Raw genomic sequence first — 14,836 nt, 5'->3', positions numbered from 1 at the left:
TTCAGGATATATATTGTGTGTATCCAACACAAATGCGTAAGGTTCTTTGGGAATCACTTTTCCTCCTCCCCCCATACGCACTACACATACATTTGAGGAATCCCCTTGCATCATATGATACCCCAATACCAAAATATGGGAGAATATAGGAATATATTTTGTCTAAAGCCAACTCTTGTCTGTGAAGATTTCTTCGGCTGATGTGAAACTTTATCGGATCTATAAATAGATGAGTCCATATCTAATAGTCAGAAGTTTGTGGTCATCAATGTGTTGAAATACCGTCTAATTAATCACGGAGCAGTATTTTCCTCAGGTCATATATATTTTGCTTAAGATTTATACCTATTTGAAGTATAATAAAAGTGTTAAATCCTGCCTAATAAGCCTCGTAATACTCACATGCTTCCGTAAATTACTTATGAATACTTCCACTAGGAAAAACCTACTTTTGAATAATTTACTTGGATTCATTTTAAATGATTGACAGATGAAATAGCTATATTACACAGAAAGTTTTAGTTACAATTTTAATAGATTATAAGAATTTCAAAAAGTGTTAGCTAGATTTTATATAGTAGATTAATGAATTGTACATGCCATTCTGTTGATTGTAGCATAAAATCTATGATTTTCCTCATATCATTTTCAAAGTGGTGTTTGTGAAAATTTGATATATATGACCATTAATACTTACTCTATAAAATTAAATTTGTTTATTCATGTAGTATTTTATTATTTATTACTCAAAATGCTCTCTCGTGCTCATTCATGGGTTGAAACAATAAAAAAACCTATTACGCGGAATACATTAAACGCTGAGTAAACACATATGCGGAGTTTTGAACCTGACCTTTGATGCCATATTAATTTTTCATTATTTTTGTTTTCTTTTTTGGATAGTTAGTAAGTTTTGAGAATCAGGTAAGCTCATCTCAAAAGTTAATTTTAATCCATTTTTTCTTTGACGAGGGGAAAAAAAAAGGTCATATAATTCCTCTACTTTTTCAAATATCTCGGAAAAGAATATATATCTCCTGCTTACTTTGGCTAATTCTCTTTATAAAGTGGAATTACTATGCTAATTGTCAAATGATCTCACAGTAGACATCCTTGTCTTCTTCTTATTTCTTGGAAGCGCAAAACGCGTGGTGTCTCAGGATCCGCAGCCATGCATTTCCCATTCCTAAGGAGCCTAAATTCCCCTTTTCCATTTTTTTATTTTTATTTTACGCGTCTGGAAGAACAGCCGTATCTATGCCAAATTTACAGAGACATCATTTTCAACACGTCAATTATATCACAAGGAATCAGCATTTCAGTTTGGAGCTGTAAGAACATCTACTTTTTTTTTTTAATGATCTTAGTAATTAATTAGCATATGCTGTGTTAAATGATTAACATCGGCTTCCACACATGTGGCACCTAAGAATGGACTCTTAGCAGCATCTATGATCTCTCTGGACCGACCTATATTATCTATATCCAAAATTGTTAGACGGTTAATTTCAAGCATCAAACCCAACCGATCATGGAGGCACGTAGAATCTTCTCTTGCGCAAGTGATGTTATGGATTGGGAACCTTGCCGATATAGTAAAGGTTTCTGGAATACTCGTCCTAAAACGATGAATAATGATTCAGATTTTAAATCTCAATTGATGACAAGATGCATGTAGGGACTCGACTAACGTCATTGTGCTCGACCGAAGGGCCATGCAAGTTGTCCAAATAGGGCAAAAACCATATCTTCATTTCTCTCAAAGAAATTTGATAAAATCGAATCCACTCGGGCTGATTTCGACTCTCTCATGAAAACGAATCTCTCATGCAATTAGTTTCTCCCAAAATATACTCGCACCCACGTGTATCGTTTCCTTCCTTACTCTTCTTAAACATACAATGAAATTTCATAGTCTTAATTCACTTGATTGTGCTAATATTGTTACGACATAAAACAAGTGGGATACCGTGAGAAATACTGCAATGCATATAGGCAAATATGTAAGCTATGCTGGTGTAAGACTGGGTCCTACGTACTGCTCTTTTCCCTCGGCCGATGGACCGATCCTCTTGCATTTTAGCTATATAAATATACCCAGTCCTCCACTCAGGGCCATCACTCATCATGATCACTAGCTTGTAACCAATCTAGTTAGGTAGCTCTATCTCTCTTGGAGGGGAAAGGATCGATGAGTAGTGCAGAGACATCATCGGTTTCGGTTTGTAGCAAAGTACTCGGTTGGCTTCATCTGCACAGAAGTCATCAGATTGCAAGTGAATCACTTCATGGAGGGAAGTTGGCTGCTGAGTTGATGACCTGTGACGTCTGTTCGGAGGAGAACAGCAATTGCAAAGAGTGCAACTGCAAGCAGAAGCTTAGTGGAAGTACTAAGGAAGTTGTAAGCAATGGAGGGGGCAATTGTTCCTTTGCTCATGCTGTCATCAACATGGTCGGGATGCTCATCGGTGAGTCTATATCTTATGCACGTCTTTCCAATTCACAAAGTTACGATTTTCCATGATTAGAAAGAGCACTACCAAGTCAATTGAAAGTTTATATAGGTATCAGTAATCAGAGGACATAGATTTTTTGAAGCGTACGTGCATATTCTGCATCTTATATGTACTTGACGTATTGACAGGACTAGGGCAACTCTCGACTCCATATGCACTCGAGAACGGGGGCTGGGCTTCAGTCTTCCTCCTGATATTTCTTGGAGTCATTTGCGCCTACACTTCTCACTTGCTCGGCAAATCACTCGAGAAAAACCCCAAGTCGAGAAGCTACACGGATATTGGCCACCATGCATATGGTCAAAAAGGCCAAGTCCTGGCTGCCACCTTCATCTACCTTGAGATCTTCTTGGCCCTCGTCTCTTACACCATCTCCCTGCATGACAACCTCGGCACAATATTCGAACACGTTCAGGTTTTCCCCAGGTGGAGGCTAATGTCTTCTTCCCAGCTGCTGACTCTGATAGCAGTTCTTGTGGCGCTACCAAGTCTCTGGCTAAGAGACCTATCATCGATCTCATTCCTTTCATCAGGAGGGATTCTTATGTCCATGGTCATTTTTGGGTCCGTGGCACTGACAGCCATTTTCGGAGGAGTTAGATCTAACCACACAATACCAGTGCTCCAAATCCGGAACATTCCAGCAATATCAGGGCTCTACGTTTTCAGCTATGCGGGTCACGTTGTTTTCCCAAATTTGCATGAGTCCATGAAAGATCCAGCGCAATTTACCAAGGTATATATGATAAACAGTAGTTTTTCCTTCTTACCAAACAATATCTTGTTCAATGTAATATCCATTAGATTTGAACTAATGATATCCATGCTATCTCATTCTAATTGATGAATAAAGGTTTCGATGGTGAGCTTCACACTAGTCACAATGTTGTACACGGCCCTGGCCTTCATGGGAGCGAAAATGTTCGGGCCAACAGTGAGCTCCCAGATAACCCTGAGCCTGCCCCGACACCTGATCATAACCAAGATCGCCCTCTGGGCCACAGTACTGACTCCCATGACCAAATACGCCCTTGAGTTCGCACCCTTCGCCATCCAGTTGGAGCGCTGTCTTCCCATTTCCATGAGCTCCAGGAAGCAAATGGTCATACGAGGCACTGTCGGCTCGATCCTGCTGTTGATTATACTGGCGCTGGCACTCTCGGTGCCCTACTTCCAGTACGTCCTCAGCCTCACAGGGTCCCTTGTGAGCATTTGCATCTGCGTGATCCTGCCCTGTGCCTTCTACATCAAGATCTGTTGGCCCGAGATATCGCAGCCCTCAATTGTGATCAACGTAACACTTATTGCTCTCGGGGCACTTCTTGGAATTTTTGGGACAGTTTCCTCCTCGAAGTTGCTCTTTCAAAACCTTAAGAGGACCCACTCATCAGCCTAAGAAGAATAACACTTTAGACTCACTTTACATTTTCGAGTACTTTTCCTTCAATACCCATCTACCAAATCCAAACTTAAAAGGGCATGGAAATGAAAGAAGATCAGGGACAAGAGTGTAACTTTGCGTGCTCATTTATACAAACTATCTTCCTGTTTGGTATACCCAGAGGGAGATATGTATATATCATCTCCTGAATAAATGCAATATACTTCCAAGGTTTCTGTGAAGGTTACCATTTGTAAGCCTCATCTCAGTGCTGCTTCATATTCTTTCATATGATTTTGTCCGTAAATACCTGGCAAAGATGATGTACCGTCTACAATCACTTGCAAGCGACATTTACCTATTGGAACAGCTTAAAGTGCCGACGGAATCTTAAATCTTACAAGTAGGTTGCATCGATGATACCCTAATAAGTTCTTGAGATAAGTGAGGACTCAATTGGCACCAAAATGGAAAAGGCAGAGAATGGAAACCTCAGGATACTCCATGAGATTCCTGCAACTTACTTTGACATTAAACATGATCCTAATGGTACATTTTTTAAAATATTCCCTTCGAAGATGAATTAATACGTGACAAGCAAAACTTTCTTACTGCCGAATATTTTTGCTTTGGAAAACTTAAAAAGACTTGATGGCACCTACTCAATCACTCTGAGCTTCGCACTCCTGCTCCGCTGATTCAACTCCCCTTCCTTCTCAGATGATGATATTGGTCTCTTGGTCAAGATCCTCGCATTCTTGCCCTGTAAAACCCTTTTAATCCATGCTTCCTTTGTATCCGCTGTATACTTCTTCCTTAAATGGCTCTCGTTCACCGGTTCACTTGATTGCCCGTATCCTTCGTCGGTTCCACTACTGTCTCCAAGGAAAATCTGTTCCACTATTCTGTCCTCCAAACTGTGGAAGGAGATCACAGCTATCCTCCCTCCTGGTGAAAGGCAATCAAAAAAATCGTAGGGAGAATCTTCCAATGTCTTGAGTTCGTCATTAACAGCTAGAGATTGAAATACCCGAGTTGCTGTCTTAATCCACCCTTGCCTCCCTCCTGGTGCAAAGATTAGCATTAGAAATAAGGGAGAGACTCTCTATCATGCACCCGGTCATCCCAGACCGATCAATTACATCTTCCTAATTAATCTGTGGCTCAAAGCCCGTGTCCAGTATACCATCAGCTTCGGTCAAGCACGAGGTGTGACACTTGCATGAGGATGATCCTCCTCATCTATCAAACGGCCAGGTGGAGTAAACTATCAAGTTCGTCCTTGACATAGTCGATTTGCATATCCCTTGCATGAAATCAACATCAATTTAGTCCCTTATAACATCAATTTATTCCTTTGTAACATCAGTTTGATCCCACAGCATCAATTTGATCATTTAGAACATCAATTTAGTCCTTTTGGAACAACGATTAGGTCCCCAACTCACATCAATTTGGTCGCTCCGTCACTTGCTGTTAGTATTGACAATAAAAGTTGAGAACATCAAAATGGTGCTTTTGTCCCCTTTTTCTTCCCAAATTTTCCGTTCTTTTCTATTTTCTCTCTCCTTTTTCTTCGTCCTCTCCCTCTTGCTCTATCTCTCTCTAAAGTAAAAGGTCTTTCTCTATATATATATATATATAAGCTTTCCAAGCTGATTTTGTAACATCATTCTCATTGCTCATACCTTCAATTCCTGTATTCTTGGTTGTTATAGGAAGCTTATGTATAGGACTACAGTTTAGGATCAAGTTTGGAGCCAAAGAGCGAAGAAATGAGCTAGATATTGATGATATAGAGAGGGGACTAAATTGATGTTCCAAAAGCAAATAAAAAAGGGGATAAATGACAAATTGATAATGACAAGTTCTTAAAAGGTTACAAAGTCAACTCTATAAGGATGATATTGATGTGTTTATATGTTGGTCAGGGACTATTTTGCATGGGGGGCAAATTGATGTTCCAAAAGGACTAAATTAATGTTCTAAATGACCAAATTGATGCTTGGGGACCAAACTGATGTTACAAATGATCAAATTTATGCTGATTTCAGGCAAGGGACTCAATTGATACAAATCGACTATCTCAGGGACGAACTAGATAGTTTATTCCGATTACATGGCATCCGGTGGACCCTTTTGGTATTATGACTCACCCCGATCATTATAGATGCTCTTACAACGTTGCTTCAAATGGATAAAGCCCGGTACTAAGTACCCTCCCCAATGTCTTCCCTGAACCAGTTTTACCAATGTCTATGTCACGATCCGAAATTTCAGCAGAGTTTCCCATAAATTCCTCAATATTCATTACCACATAAACTATTCATATAAAAACTTCCTTTCCATAAGCTCCCAAATATATATAACCAATCCAGTAAACTCAAATATGTATATACATCTCAAGATAGTTTTTTTTCTCACCCACATTTGTGAACCAACTAAATAAAAATTTCAAATCGTAACATATTTATAGCATTCTACAGGAACTTACTACTTATACTATGAGTGAGCCTAACTGCAAAAATCTTTCACGCCGATCCCCGATGTCCAAAAATTCTCTTGTGCTGCTAGTCTAGCTCCTAACTCATTTGAAAAAATTATATGCATGAGCTGTGAGCTGCATCTCAGTGAGTATTATATTTCAAAGTAAAATGAACTATTGATTGAATATTAATCCTTAATTAACTATATATATATATATATATATATATATATATCAATAAAACATACAGCACATCCAAACCTATCAACTATTACCTTCCAATTAACAATATTTGTCCATAAAATATTTTATACCTCACAAACGAATATTTACCAATCTCAACATTTTATATAAATCAAGTATTCATAAAATTCCACCATAGTATTAGAACCTGCCTTTATTTCACTATCGCATAATTTTATACAATACGTACACTATATACAAATACTTCATAGTGCCCAAGCTCTAGCAATCACATACACGACATGCAACTCAATATCACATAATTAGCAAATACCCATTAAGTCAACATTTCATAGCAAATCACTATCCAAGCACTTAACATATGAGGCTCTAACATTCCATACGCAATTAAGTATATTTAGAGCATATTCAGACAAGATCAACCATCATCATATCAAATCTCAATCAATCCTAGCACACAATGTATAGCATCATTCAACCAATATAGCCATAGGGTCGCATTTCCTTGCGACAAGTAAAGACGATATTGTTACCCTGCACTTCTCATTCATATCGCATTATTAGCAAATACCCATTAAGTAAGCATTTCATAGCAAATCACTATCTAAGCACTTAACATTTCACGCGCAATTAAGTATATTTAGAGCATATTCAGACAAGATCAACCATCATCATATCAAATCTCAATCAATCCTAGCACACAATGTATAGCCATAGGGTCACATTTCCCTACAACAAGTAAAGACGGTATTGTTACCCCACACTTCTCACTCATATCATCCTCAACTCCCAATACTCATATCTCATAAGCGGGAGCCGCCGATTAACCTTTGGCGGTAAGAGTTGATCACCATTTATATTCCATTGGGTCTAGTGGCCGATCAGGCTCTTATTTCTATTCAGTCGGGTCCCGCGGCCGTTCTGGCCCTTACTTATATTCTGCATGGTCCAGTGGCCGATCAAACCCCTTTTTCTATTCCCGATCAGGCTCCTTTTGTAATCCGCCGGGTCTAGCGATCTCATGGCTATATTCAAACAATGATACTAGCATACTCAACAAATATATCAGACTATATTCCTCAATCATTTAGCCACCTCTACTTCTATAACATTACATATAAATATTTACTATCATTTTATGATGGAAGAAAGTACTCACAAAGACCCTCAAAAAAGATAACTCAACAAGTGGAGCCTTCCAGGTGTATAATCTCGGTATCCTCGGCTCCTATAAATTATAAACGCAGTTAGAAAATCAAGTATAAATATGTATATGTGTTTATGGATCTCCAACTAAATTTGTCCATGAGTTCCTAGTAATGAAATTGACTTTAATAAAGATCATCACACCACAATAGCAGACCACCAAGAGATCACACCCAAATAAAAGAATTCTAATCCAATTAATGATATTTGAAGGTAGCAAAATGACTCTTCTGACCAAAGTCTCCACTCTAACCATCACTATCACCTTAAAATTTCAAATACGGATTTCCATGAGGTTTGAGAGTCAACTAATTCAATTTCATTGAGCCATTAAACAACAGTTTACAAAACGATTTCAAAGTGATTGCAAGCAGGACAACACAATTAAGACATAAATTTCCAAACCTATTGCGAATTGACAACCTAAACAACACCAAAGCAATAATATCAGTGAATACATATCAAAATCGTGTCTATAACTAAGATTTCTTAATTTCTAACATCACTAACCTCTGTTATCTTCTTTAAGTTTCCCCTAACTTTAGCAATTGAATATTCTTATTCCCAATTCATCAAAGAAAGGATGCAACTAAGTACATAAACTCAACACGAGATTCAATTCAAAAATCTTCAACACATACCCAACTAATAGTCACCTAACAGCCCTAAATCTTCATTATACTCCATGCTCTGTAAATCCTTCCACCCGAGCTAGGCCTGAAGCTCACTCACTCTTTTCTCCCCCCTCCGTTGTTTTGGTTCTTCTTGCAACTAACTCACAAGCCTTTAATGAACTCACTCTCGCTCTCCCTCTCTTTCTCTCGCCTATTCTCTCTTCTATTTTTTTTCTCTCTCTCTAGTGCTCTATTTCCTCTTCGTTTTCCCCTGCAACAAAACAGAATAAGAAAGAAAAAGAAAGAAGTAAATGGCAGTGGAAAGGGTTGCTCGGGGGAAGAATGTTAGGGGCCACGTGGAGTCTGTCCACTACTTCTTCTTTTTTTTTTCTTTTTTTCAGCTACATAAAAATATAGTATAGTATAATATATATATATATATTTATATTTATATATAAGTATATGTATATATATGCATTTTTGAAAAATAATGTCGGGTCTTACAGTCTACAATATCCCGACCTTGTAGTTGTAGAGCAATGGGCCATGATTGTGCCTGAATTGGAGTTGGGGTAGGGAACCCAACTGCATGTACCTGCATGCAAGAGAGAGAGAGAGAGAGAGAGAGAATGGGGGTGTTTGTAGGAGTATGTATAGTAATATCTGTATAAAAGAAAAAGTAATTCGCGAAAAAAAAAACATATGTACAATAATTAGTAAAAGGATCTTTAATAAAAGTAACATTTTCGTATTTGGTTAAAAAATAATATTTTGGTACGAAAACTACAATTGTAATAATTTTATACATAATTTTAAAATTTTTAATAAAATATTAGATAAATTATTAATTTCCAGTTAACATCATCAAGTTTTACTTATGCGACTCTTGCACAGCTATTGATATGTCAAATTTTAAGAACATGACTCCTCCTATGGGGATGGTAGTTGACAAAGTCGTCCCCATCCCCTTCTCCGATCACCATTGTTCTTTTTCTTTAATTTCATTTTTTGTTTTAGTTATATTTACAATAATTTTTAATTTTTAATTCTAATATTTATTTTTATTTTAAAAATAATAATTTATTTTTATTGTATTTTTATTATTTTAAATTTATAATATTTGTATATATTATGTTAATATTATTTTATTTTATTTATCTGTCTCATTTGGAATCTATAAGTCGCACTTCACGTTGAAATATTTTTCTTCTGCAATATAAGATTGGATTATCTTGGATAAAATTTTCACTGCATCATTAATTCTAAAGTCAAATTAGACTCTTGTATTTTCTTCGTAGCTAAGCAGAACTTACTCTAGAGCTAAGTAAACATTACTTCATAATTAAGTAAATTATATATATTATAATTTTATACGTCAAAGTTTACTTAATGAAAAAAACCGAATCAATTTGCTAGAATACGAAAATCAATTGTACTATCTTCAGGACTTCTGAAATATTTTCGCTTTATATAGAAGATAATAGATATGTATAAAAATAAAGGAGTATTTATCTAAAATGGCACATGATTTACTCGTTTTATTAAATTTATCATATACTTTTTCTTATCAAATCTATCAAATGGTTTCTTTTTTCATCAAATCTATTCCGGCTTTATCTTTTCCGTCGACATCTAACGGCCGTATTGACGTGGCGTCTACGTGGTAAGTGTGGCCAACTATCTCTCCACGTGCCACGTCAGCACGGCCGTTAGATGTCGACGAAAAAGATAATACCGGGATAGATTTGATATAAAAAGTAAATCATGTGATAGATTTGATAAAAAAATATATGGTAGATTTGACAAAACAGACAAATTATTGGCTATTTTAAGTGAAAATCCAAAAATAAAAGGCAAAACATATATATATATATTATATTACATTGTATGAATAGCTGTCGGTGGAGGCATTTGGTGGGCCACGACCACAGGCTGGTCATACAGTAAACATCGAACACGTTCTTGAGTTGAAAGCCCTAATTCAACCGCCCATGTTGTGGAGCCTGCTCGTCATTTAGTCACTGGCGCACGGAATCTGACACGGACCTTTCATCTAACACTCTCCCCCCTGCTTGTTCCTTGCTGTCCGGTGCCCGCCTCCTAATTCTTGCGGACCATTGAAAGTATGCAGAATTTCAAAGTACACCTCAAAGTTTGTATCTTATTTCAGTTTGCTCCACATAATTTGGCTGGTGAATTGTCTCAATCCACCCCTCGCATACTTTCTAGCAAGGTTCGACACAACTTCACTTTTCCTCCCCTCTCCTCCATTTCGCTCGTATCCAAACAAAGATTAATGGATTATAATCTCATATAGGATCAACAATGATCGAGGGTCGAATTAAAACGTCTTATTGTTACGATCATATTCATGATTCTAACAAATTTGCCAGGACTTTTTTAAGAATAAATTTAGTTGCAATCATTAAATTCTATATTTAAATATTGAATCACACTAAAGAGTCAAACTTCCTACATTACTTTAAAAAATATATATATTAAAAGATTACTTATGAATAATAAACATGTTGCATTGTTGTTAACCCATCAATTCGATAAAATCTTAAATGATTAATTTTTCCGTTAATTCAATTCCCAATCCAATCCTTCAAGGACTCCGGGTGTGTCCCCCCTCGTAGGGTCCAAACTTAGCAACCTTGATGGATAGAAATTGAAACTCGAATTCTAACTAAACTTAGCCATGATTCTAAACATCTTACCGTTACCTCGAATTATTCTCTATTTTCGATGGATGGCAAGAACTGTAAAATTTTATACAACGGTCTCCCCATGCGCGAATGAATTATGAAATTTAAAACCAATTGAGGTATCGCAATGGTCTTCAATTTTATTTAATAATTAAGATGAAATGTTAGGGAAAAAAATGCAGTAATATCTTTTTCTTCTTCTTTTTTCTTTTTACAGCATCTTCTTCCTTGGAAAGGCCATAAGTGGGGTCCCCATATTCCCAAACCCAAAAAAAAAAAAGGGGAAGTGAAGGGCATTAGAATTTAGAGCCAGAAAGTGTCGGTGGCTCAAAAACAGCACGCCAAGGCGAATAATACAAACAATACAAACATATGTTGGCAAATATAGAAAAAGTACAAATTCAGAGGACCGAATTAAAATTTCCCCATAAATAACCTCTCTCTCTCTCTGTCCCTCTCTTCAGATCCAAGTCTCCGTCTGGTAAAAGCTTCAGCTCCGAGGAAAGAAGAAGAAGAAGAAGGAGGAGAAGAAGAGCCACATTCCCCTGCCCAAGTGCTGCTGAAGGAGAAGAACGGCAATGGAGGCGAAAGGGGTCTCCGCCTTTGCAGTTATTGCCATCCTATCCCTCAGCCTCCTGCTACTCGCGGCGGACGCCTTGGATGACGGGAAGACGCTGGTGAAGAAGGTGAAGGGCAAGAAGCTGTGCAAGAAGACGGAGTGGGAGTGTAACCAGTGGTCGGTGTACTGCTGTAACGAGACGATCTCCGACGTCTTCCAGGTCTACCAGTTCGAGAACCTCTTCTCCAAGCGGAACTCCCCCGTCGCCCACGCCGTCGGCTTCTGGGACTACCAGTCCTTCATCCTCGCCGCCAACATCTACGAGCCCCTCGGCTTCGGCACCACCGGCAACAAGACCATGCAGATGATGGAAATCGCCGCCTTCCTGGGCCACGTCGGCGCCAAGACTTCCTGTAACCCCCTCTTCCCCCCTCTCTCATTTACCTTGTAGATTCGCCGTTCTCTATCCCAATTTGTTGCCCCTGTAGTTTCCGTGGTTATGTTGCTGGTAAGTTTTGCATCTTCGTGGCTGGAATTTCGTTACCGGGCTCGAAATTGATGATGGAAATGGGTCGTGTTGCTTAGGGACTTAGCACAGTACGGCTTCAATCCAAGGAAACTGGAGCTGAAACCTCTGCTGTGACCTTATTATTTCAAAATTGGCGAATCCATTGCCACAATTTCGGAAACCTCTTTGAGATTTGATTGTTTGACAGATGCTCTTTATCTTATCTGATTTTTCGCATTTGGCCCGGAATTTTGCTTTGCCTTATCAGTTGATGGTTTGTTATTGATTTGTCTTTGTTTTGAGCTGGACATATCAATCATAGCCCCGTGTTTTGAAGTTCGGTAACAAATCATTCGGCAGATGCAGTGGTCGACGCGATGCTTTCTTACTAGCATAGTTTAGTCAGCCGATTCAGCCGAATCTTGAATTTTTTTTTATTTTTTGCCCCTGAAGGAGATGTTAGATACATTTTGTGTGATTGAGTTATGAATGCATCTTAGAGCTAATTGTACTCATGAGCTTCATCTGGATCGGGTTCTGTTTGTCAACAGTTGTTTGAGCTAATACTCCCAAACTAACAAGGAAAACGGGGAGAAAACTTACAGGATGAGCTATGTGATTATTTGTAATGATCAAGTTATCAGAGTGTTTCGTTAGAATGACTTATGTTTCTGTTTGACGATGGTTTTAGGTGGGTATGGAGTTGCGACCGGAGGACCACTGGCCTGGGGCCTTTGCTACAATAAGGAGATGAGCCCGAGCCAGTCATACTGCGACGACTTCTACAAATTTGAATATCCATGCACTCCTGGAGCTGAATATTATGGCCGCGGAGCCTTGCCTATCTACTGGTAGGTACCTTTTTTATTTTGAGTTCTTTGGGTGGGTGTTTTTTGCATTCTCCGTCTACTGGCAGCATTGTGCTTTAGAATTTTGAAAGGGAATCGCGATGAAAGAAACTAATTGTATGTATCAATTGTATGAGCGCCTCAATATGAAAGACACTTAAAACCAAAGCCAACTGAAAGTTTGTTCGTCCAAAAGAGATGGGAGAAAATACTTCCAAGAACTCATTAGTTTCTGATTGTATATTCTGCTGTTATTCCACAATCTTGCTTGCGGACTCGGTTTTCCTTTTCTGAAGCTTGTAGAAACAAAGTGATGGGTCTGGTTTTATGATTACAGGAACTACAACTATGGTGCGGCTGGAGAGGCATTGAAGGCGGACCTCCTGAATCATCCAGAATACATCGAGCAGAATGCAACCTTAGCCTTCCAGGCTGCTATTTGGAGGTGGATGACCCCAGTGAAGAAGGGCCAGCCCTCAGCCCATGATGTCTTTGTTGGCAACTGGAAGCCCACCAAGAACGACACCCTCGCCAAGCGGGTCCCTGGGTTTGGTGCCACCATGAACCTCCTCTACGGGGACCTCACCTGCGGGAAAGGCGACATCGACCCCATGAACGTAGTCATGTCTCACTATCTCTACTATCTTGACCTGCTGGGTGTGGGGCGAGAGGAAGCAGGCCCCAACGAAGTGATGAGCTGTGCAGAACAAGGTCTGTTCAACCCTCCTGCTCCACCTTCCACAACTGCTGCCGCCTCTTGAGCTCCCTTGAGCCCGGGGTTTCGTAAGTCACTGAGTCAATGAATCATCATCAATAAGGATCATGTCGAAACTGTGCCTTATTGCTTCTTAGTGTCGGAATTGGCCGAGAGCTTACATAAGAAGAAAAATTGGGTTGCATATATGTGTAAGAAGATTTAGCCGCTATTTATCCCGATATTTGTTGTTTGTTTGGTCCCTCAATATTTGTTCTGATATGTGTTAAGTAGGTACTGTCCAGTCCACTGTTCTTTTGTCTTGTAATTCTTGGAAAACATATACATCTACTTTTGATTTGTGTGCTCTGACTCTCTTCTGTTCCGTCTCTTATTAATGTCTTTATCTCTCCATATACATTTTACCGTTATTTGCATTGTGCTTTAGAACAAGTGAACAAAATTAGAACATCAGACTGTTTGAAAAATTTTGAGATTACGACTTACTACGATAACGAACGCGATGAATGCTGGAGCTTTGTTTTTCTGGCCATCTCCTCTTTTTTTTTTTCGGTGAAACTAGAAGGTTTCTGAGCCAAGAGATTGAGACTATCCATGTTAGGCATCGGTTAGTTCCAGCCAAAGGTCATGAGGTGCTTCCAATTGTATATAAGATGATCTACCAATTTCTCGATAAACGCCAACGGCACCGACTGTTGGGCAAGTTCAATCAAAGGCCAATTTCTTATTTTCCGACCTCACACCCACCTCTTGGTTTTGTATCCATGGTATTGGGGATAATCAATTCACTGAAAGCGTCCGAGGAAATAAATTGAATTCCATTTTAGCCTTGAGGGCCCTAAGAGATTTTTTTTTTCTTTCAAGATTATTTGGGATTTAATTGGTTAATCATGTAAATATGGCTGTAAAAAATCGAATAAAAATTGAAAAAAAATAAAGGTGGCGTTTGGTAATAGAGTAGAGTATGATTATACTTCACTCCACGGGATAAAAGACAAAAGTAGTTTGGGGAATTTATTATTAAAAAATTAGTTGTAATTATGGTTAAAAAAGAGAAAACTATCAATATGGTCTTCCAAAGATCATATTACC

The 14,836-nt window shown here is 38.5% G+C and overlaps 2 protein-coding genes and 1 long non-coding RNA gene across 3 annotated transcripts; 2 read left to right on the top strand and 1 right to left on the bottom strand.

Moving 5' to 3' along the window:
• The first annotated feature begins 2,005 nt into the window (after positions 1-2,005).
• Positions 2,006-4,144, top strand: LOC116194413 (amino acid transporter AVT1H). The gene is made up of 3 exons (XM_031523224.1): positions 2,006-2,468; positions 2,645-3,252; positions 3,370-4,144. Exons 1-3 carry the CDS (start codon positions 2,192-2,194, stop codon positions 3,910-3,912), a joined length of 1,428 nt encoding a protein of 475 aa, XP_031379084.1. The 5' UTR covers positions 2,006-2,191; the 3' UTR covers positions 3,913-4,144.
• Positions 4,145-4,383: 239 nt separating this feature from the next.
• LOC116194415 lies at positions 4,384-8,745 on the bottom strand. Its single transcript, XR_004154436.1, has 2 exons — positions 8,434-8,745; positions 4,384-7,814 (listed from the first exon to the last, which is right to left on the bottom strand). It is a non-coding gene; the product is annotated as an uncharacterized LOC116194415 (long non-coding RNA).
• Positions 8,746-11,567: 2,822 nt separating this feature from the next.
• On the top strand, positions 11,568-14,103 carry LOC116194414 (chitinase-like protein 1). Its single transcript, XM_031523225.1, has 3 exons — positions 11,568-12,086; positions 12,873-13,032; positions 13,367-14,103. Exons 1-3 carry the CDS (start codon positions 11,693-11,695, stop codon positions 13,788-13,790), a joined length of 978 nt encoding a protein of 325 aa, XP_031379085.1. The 5' UTR covers positions 11,568-11,692; the 3' UTR covers positions 13,791-14,103.
• Positions 14,104-14,836: the final 733 nt, after the last annotated feature.

Source organism: Punica granatum, chromosome 2 (assembly GCF_007655135.1).
Source record: "Punica granatum isolate Tunisia-2019 chromosome 2, ASM765513v2, whole genome shotgun sequence".
Classification (NCBI taxonomy): Eukaryota; Viridiplantae; Streptophyta; class Magnoliopsida; order Myrtales; family Lythraceae; genus Punica; species Punica granatum.
This window is presented reverse-complemented; position numbering and strand designations above follow the sequence as displayed.

Coding starts and splice junctions, on each gene's coding strand:
- LOC116194413 (XM_031523224.1), top strand. CDS start 2,192: ATGAGTAGTGCAGAGACATCATCGGTTTCGGTTTGTAGCAAAGTACTC. Junction 2,469..2,644: donor CATGGTCGGGATGCTCATCG/GTGAGTCTATAT, acceptor ACGTATTGACAG/GACTAGGGCAACTCTCGACT. Junction 3,253..3,369: donor ATCCAGCGCAATTTACCAAG/GTATATATGATA, acceptor TGATGAATAAAG/GTTTCGATGGTGAGCTTCAC.
- LOC116194414 (XM_031523225.1), top strand. CDS start 11,693: ATGGAGGCGAAAGGGGTCTCCGCCTTTGCAGTTATTGCCATCCTATCC. Junction 12,087..12,872: donor CGTCGGCGCCAAGACTTCCT/GTAACCCCCTCT, acceptor CGATGGTTTTAG/GTGGGTATGGAGTTGCGACC. Junction 13,033..13,366: donor GGAGCCTTGCCTATCTACTG/GTAGGTACCTTT, acceptor TTATGATTACAG/GAACTACAACTATGGTGCGG.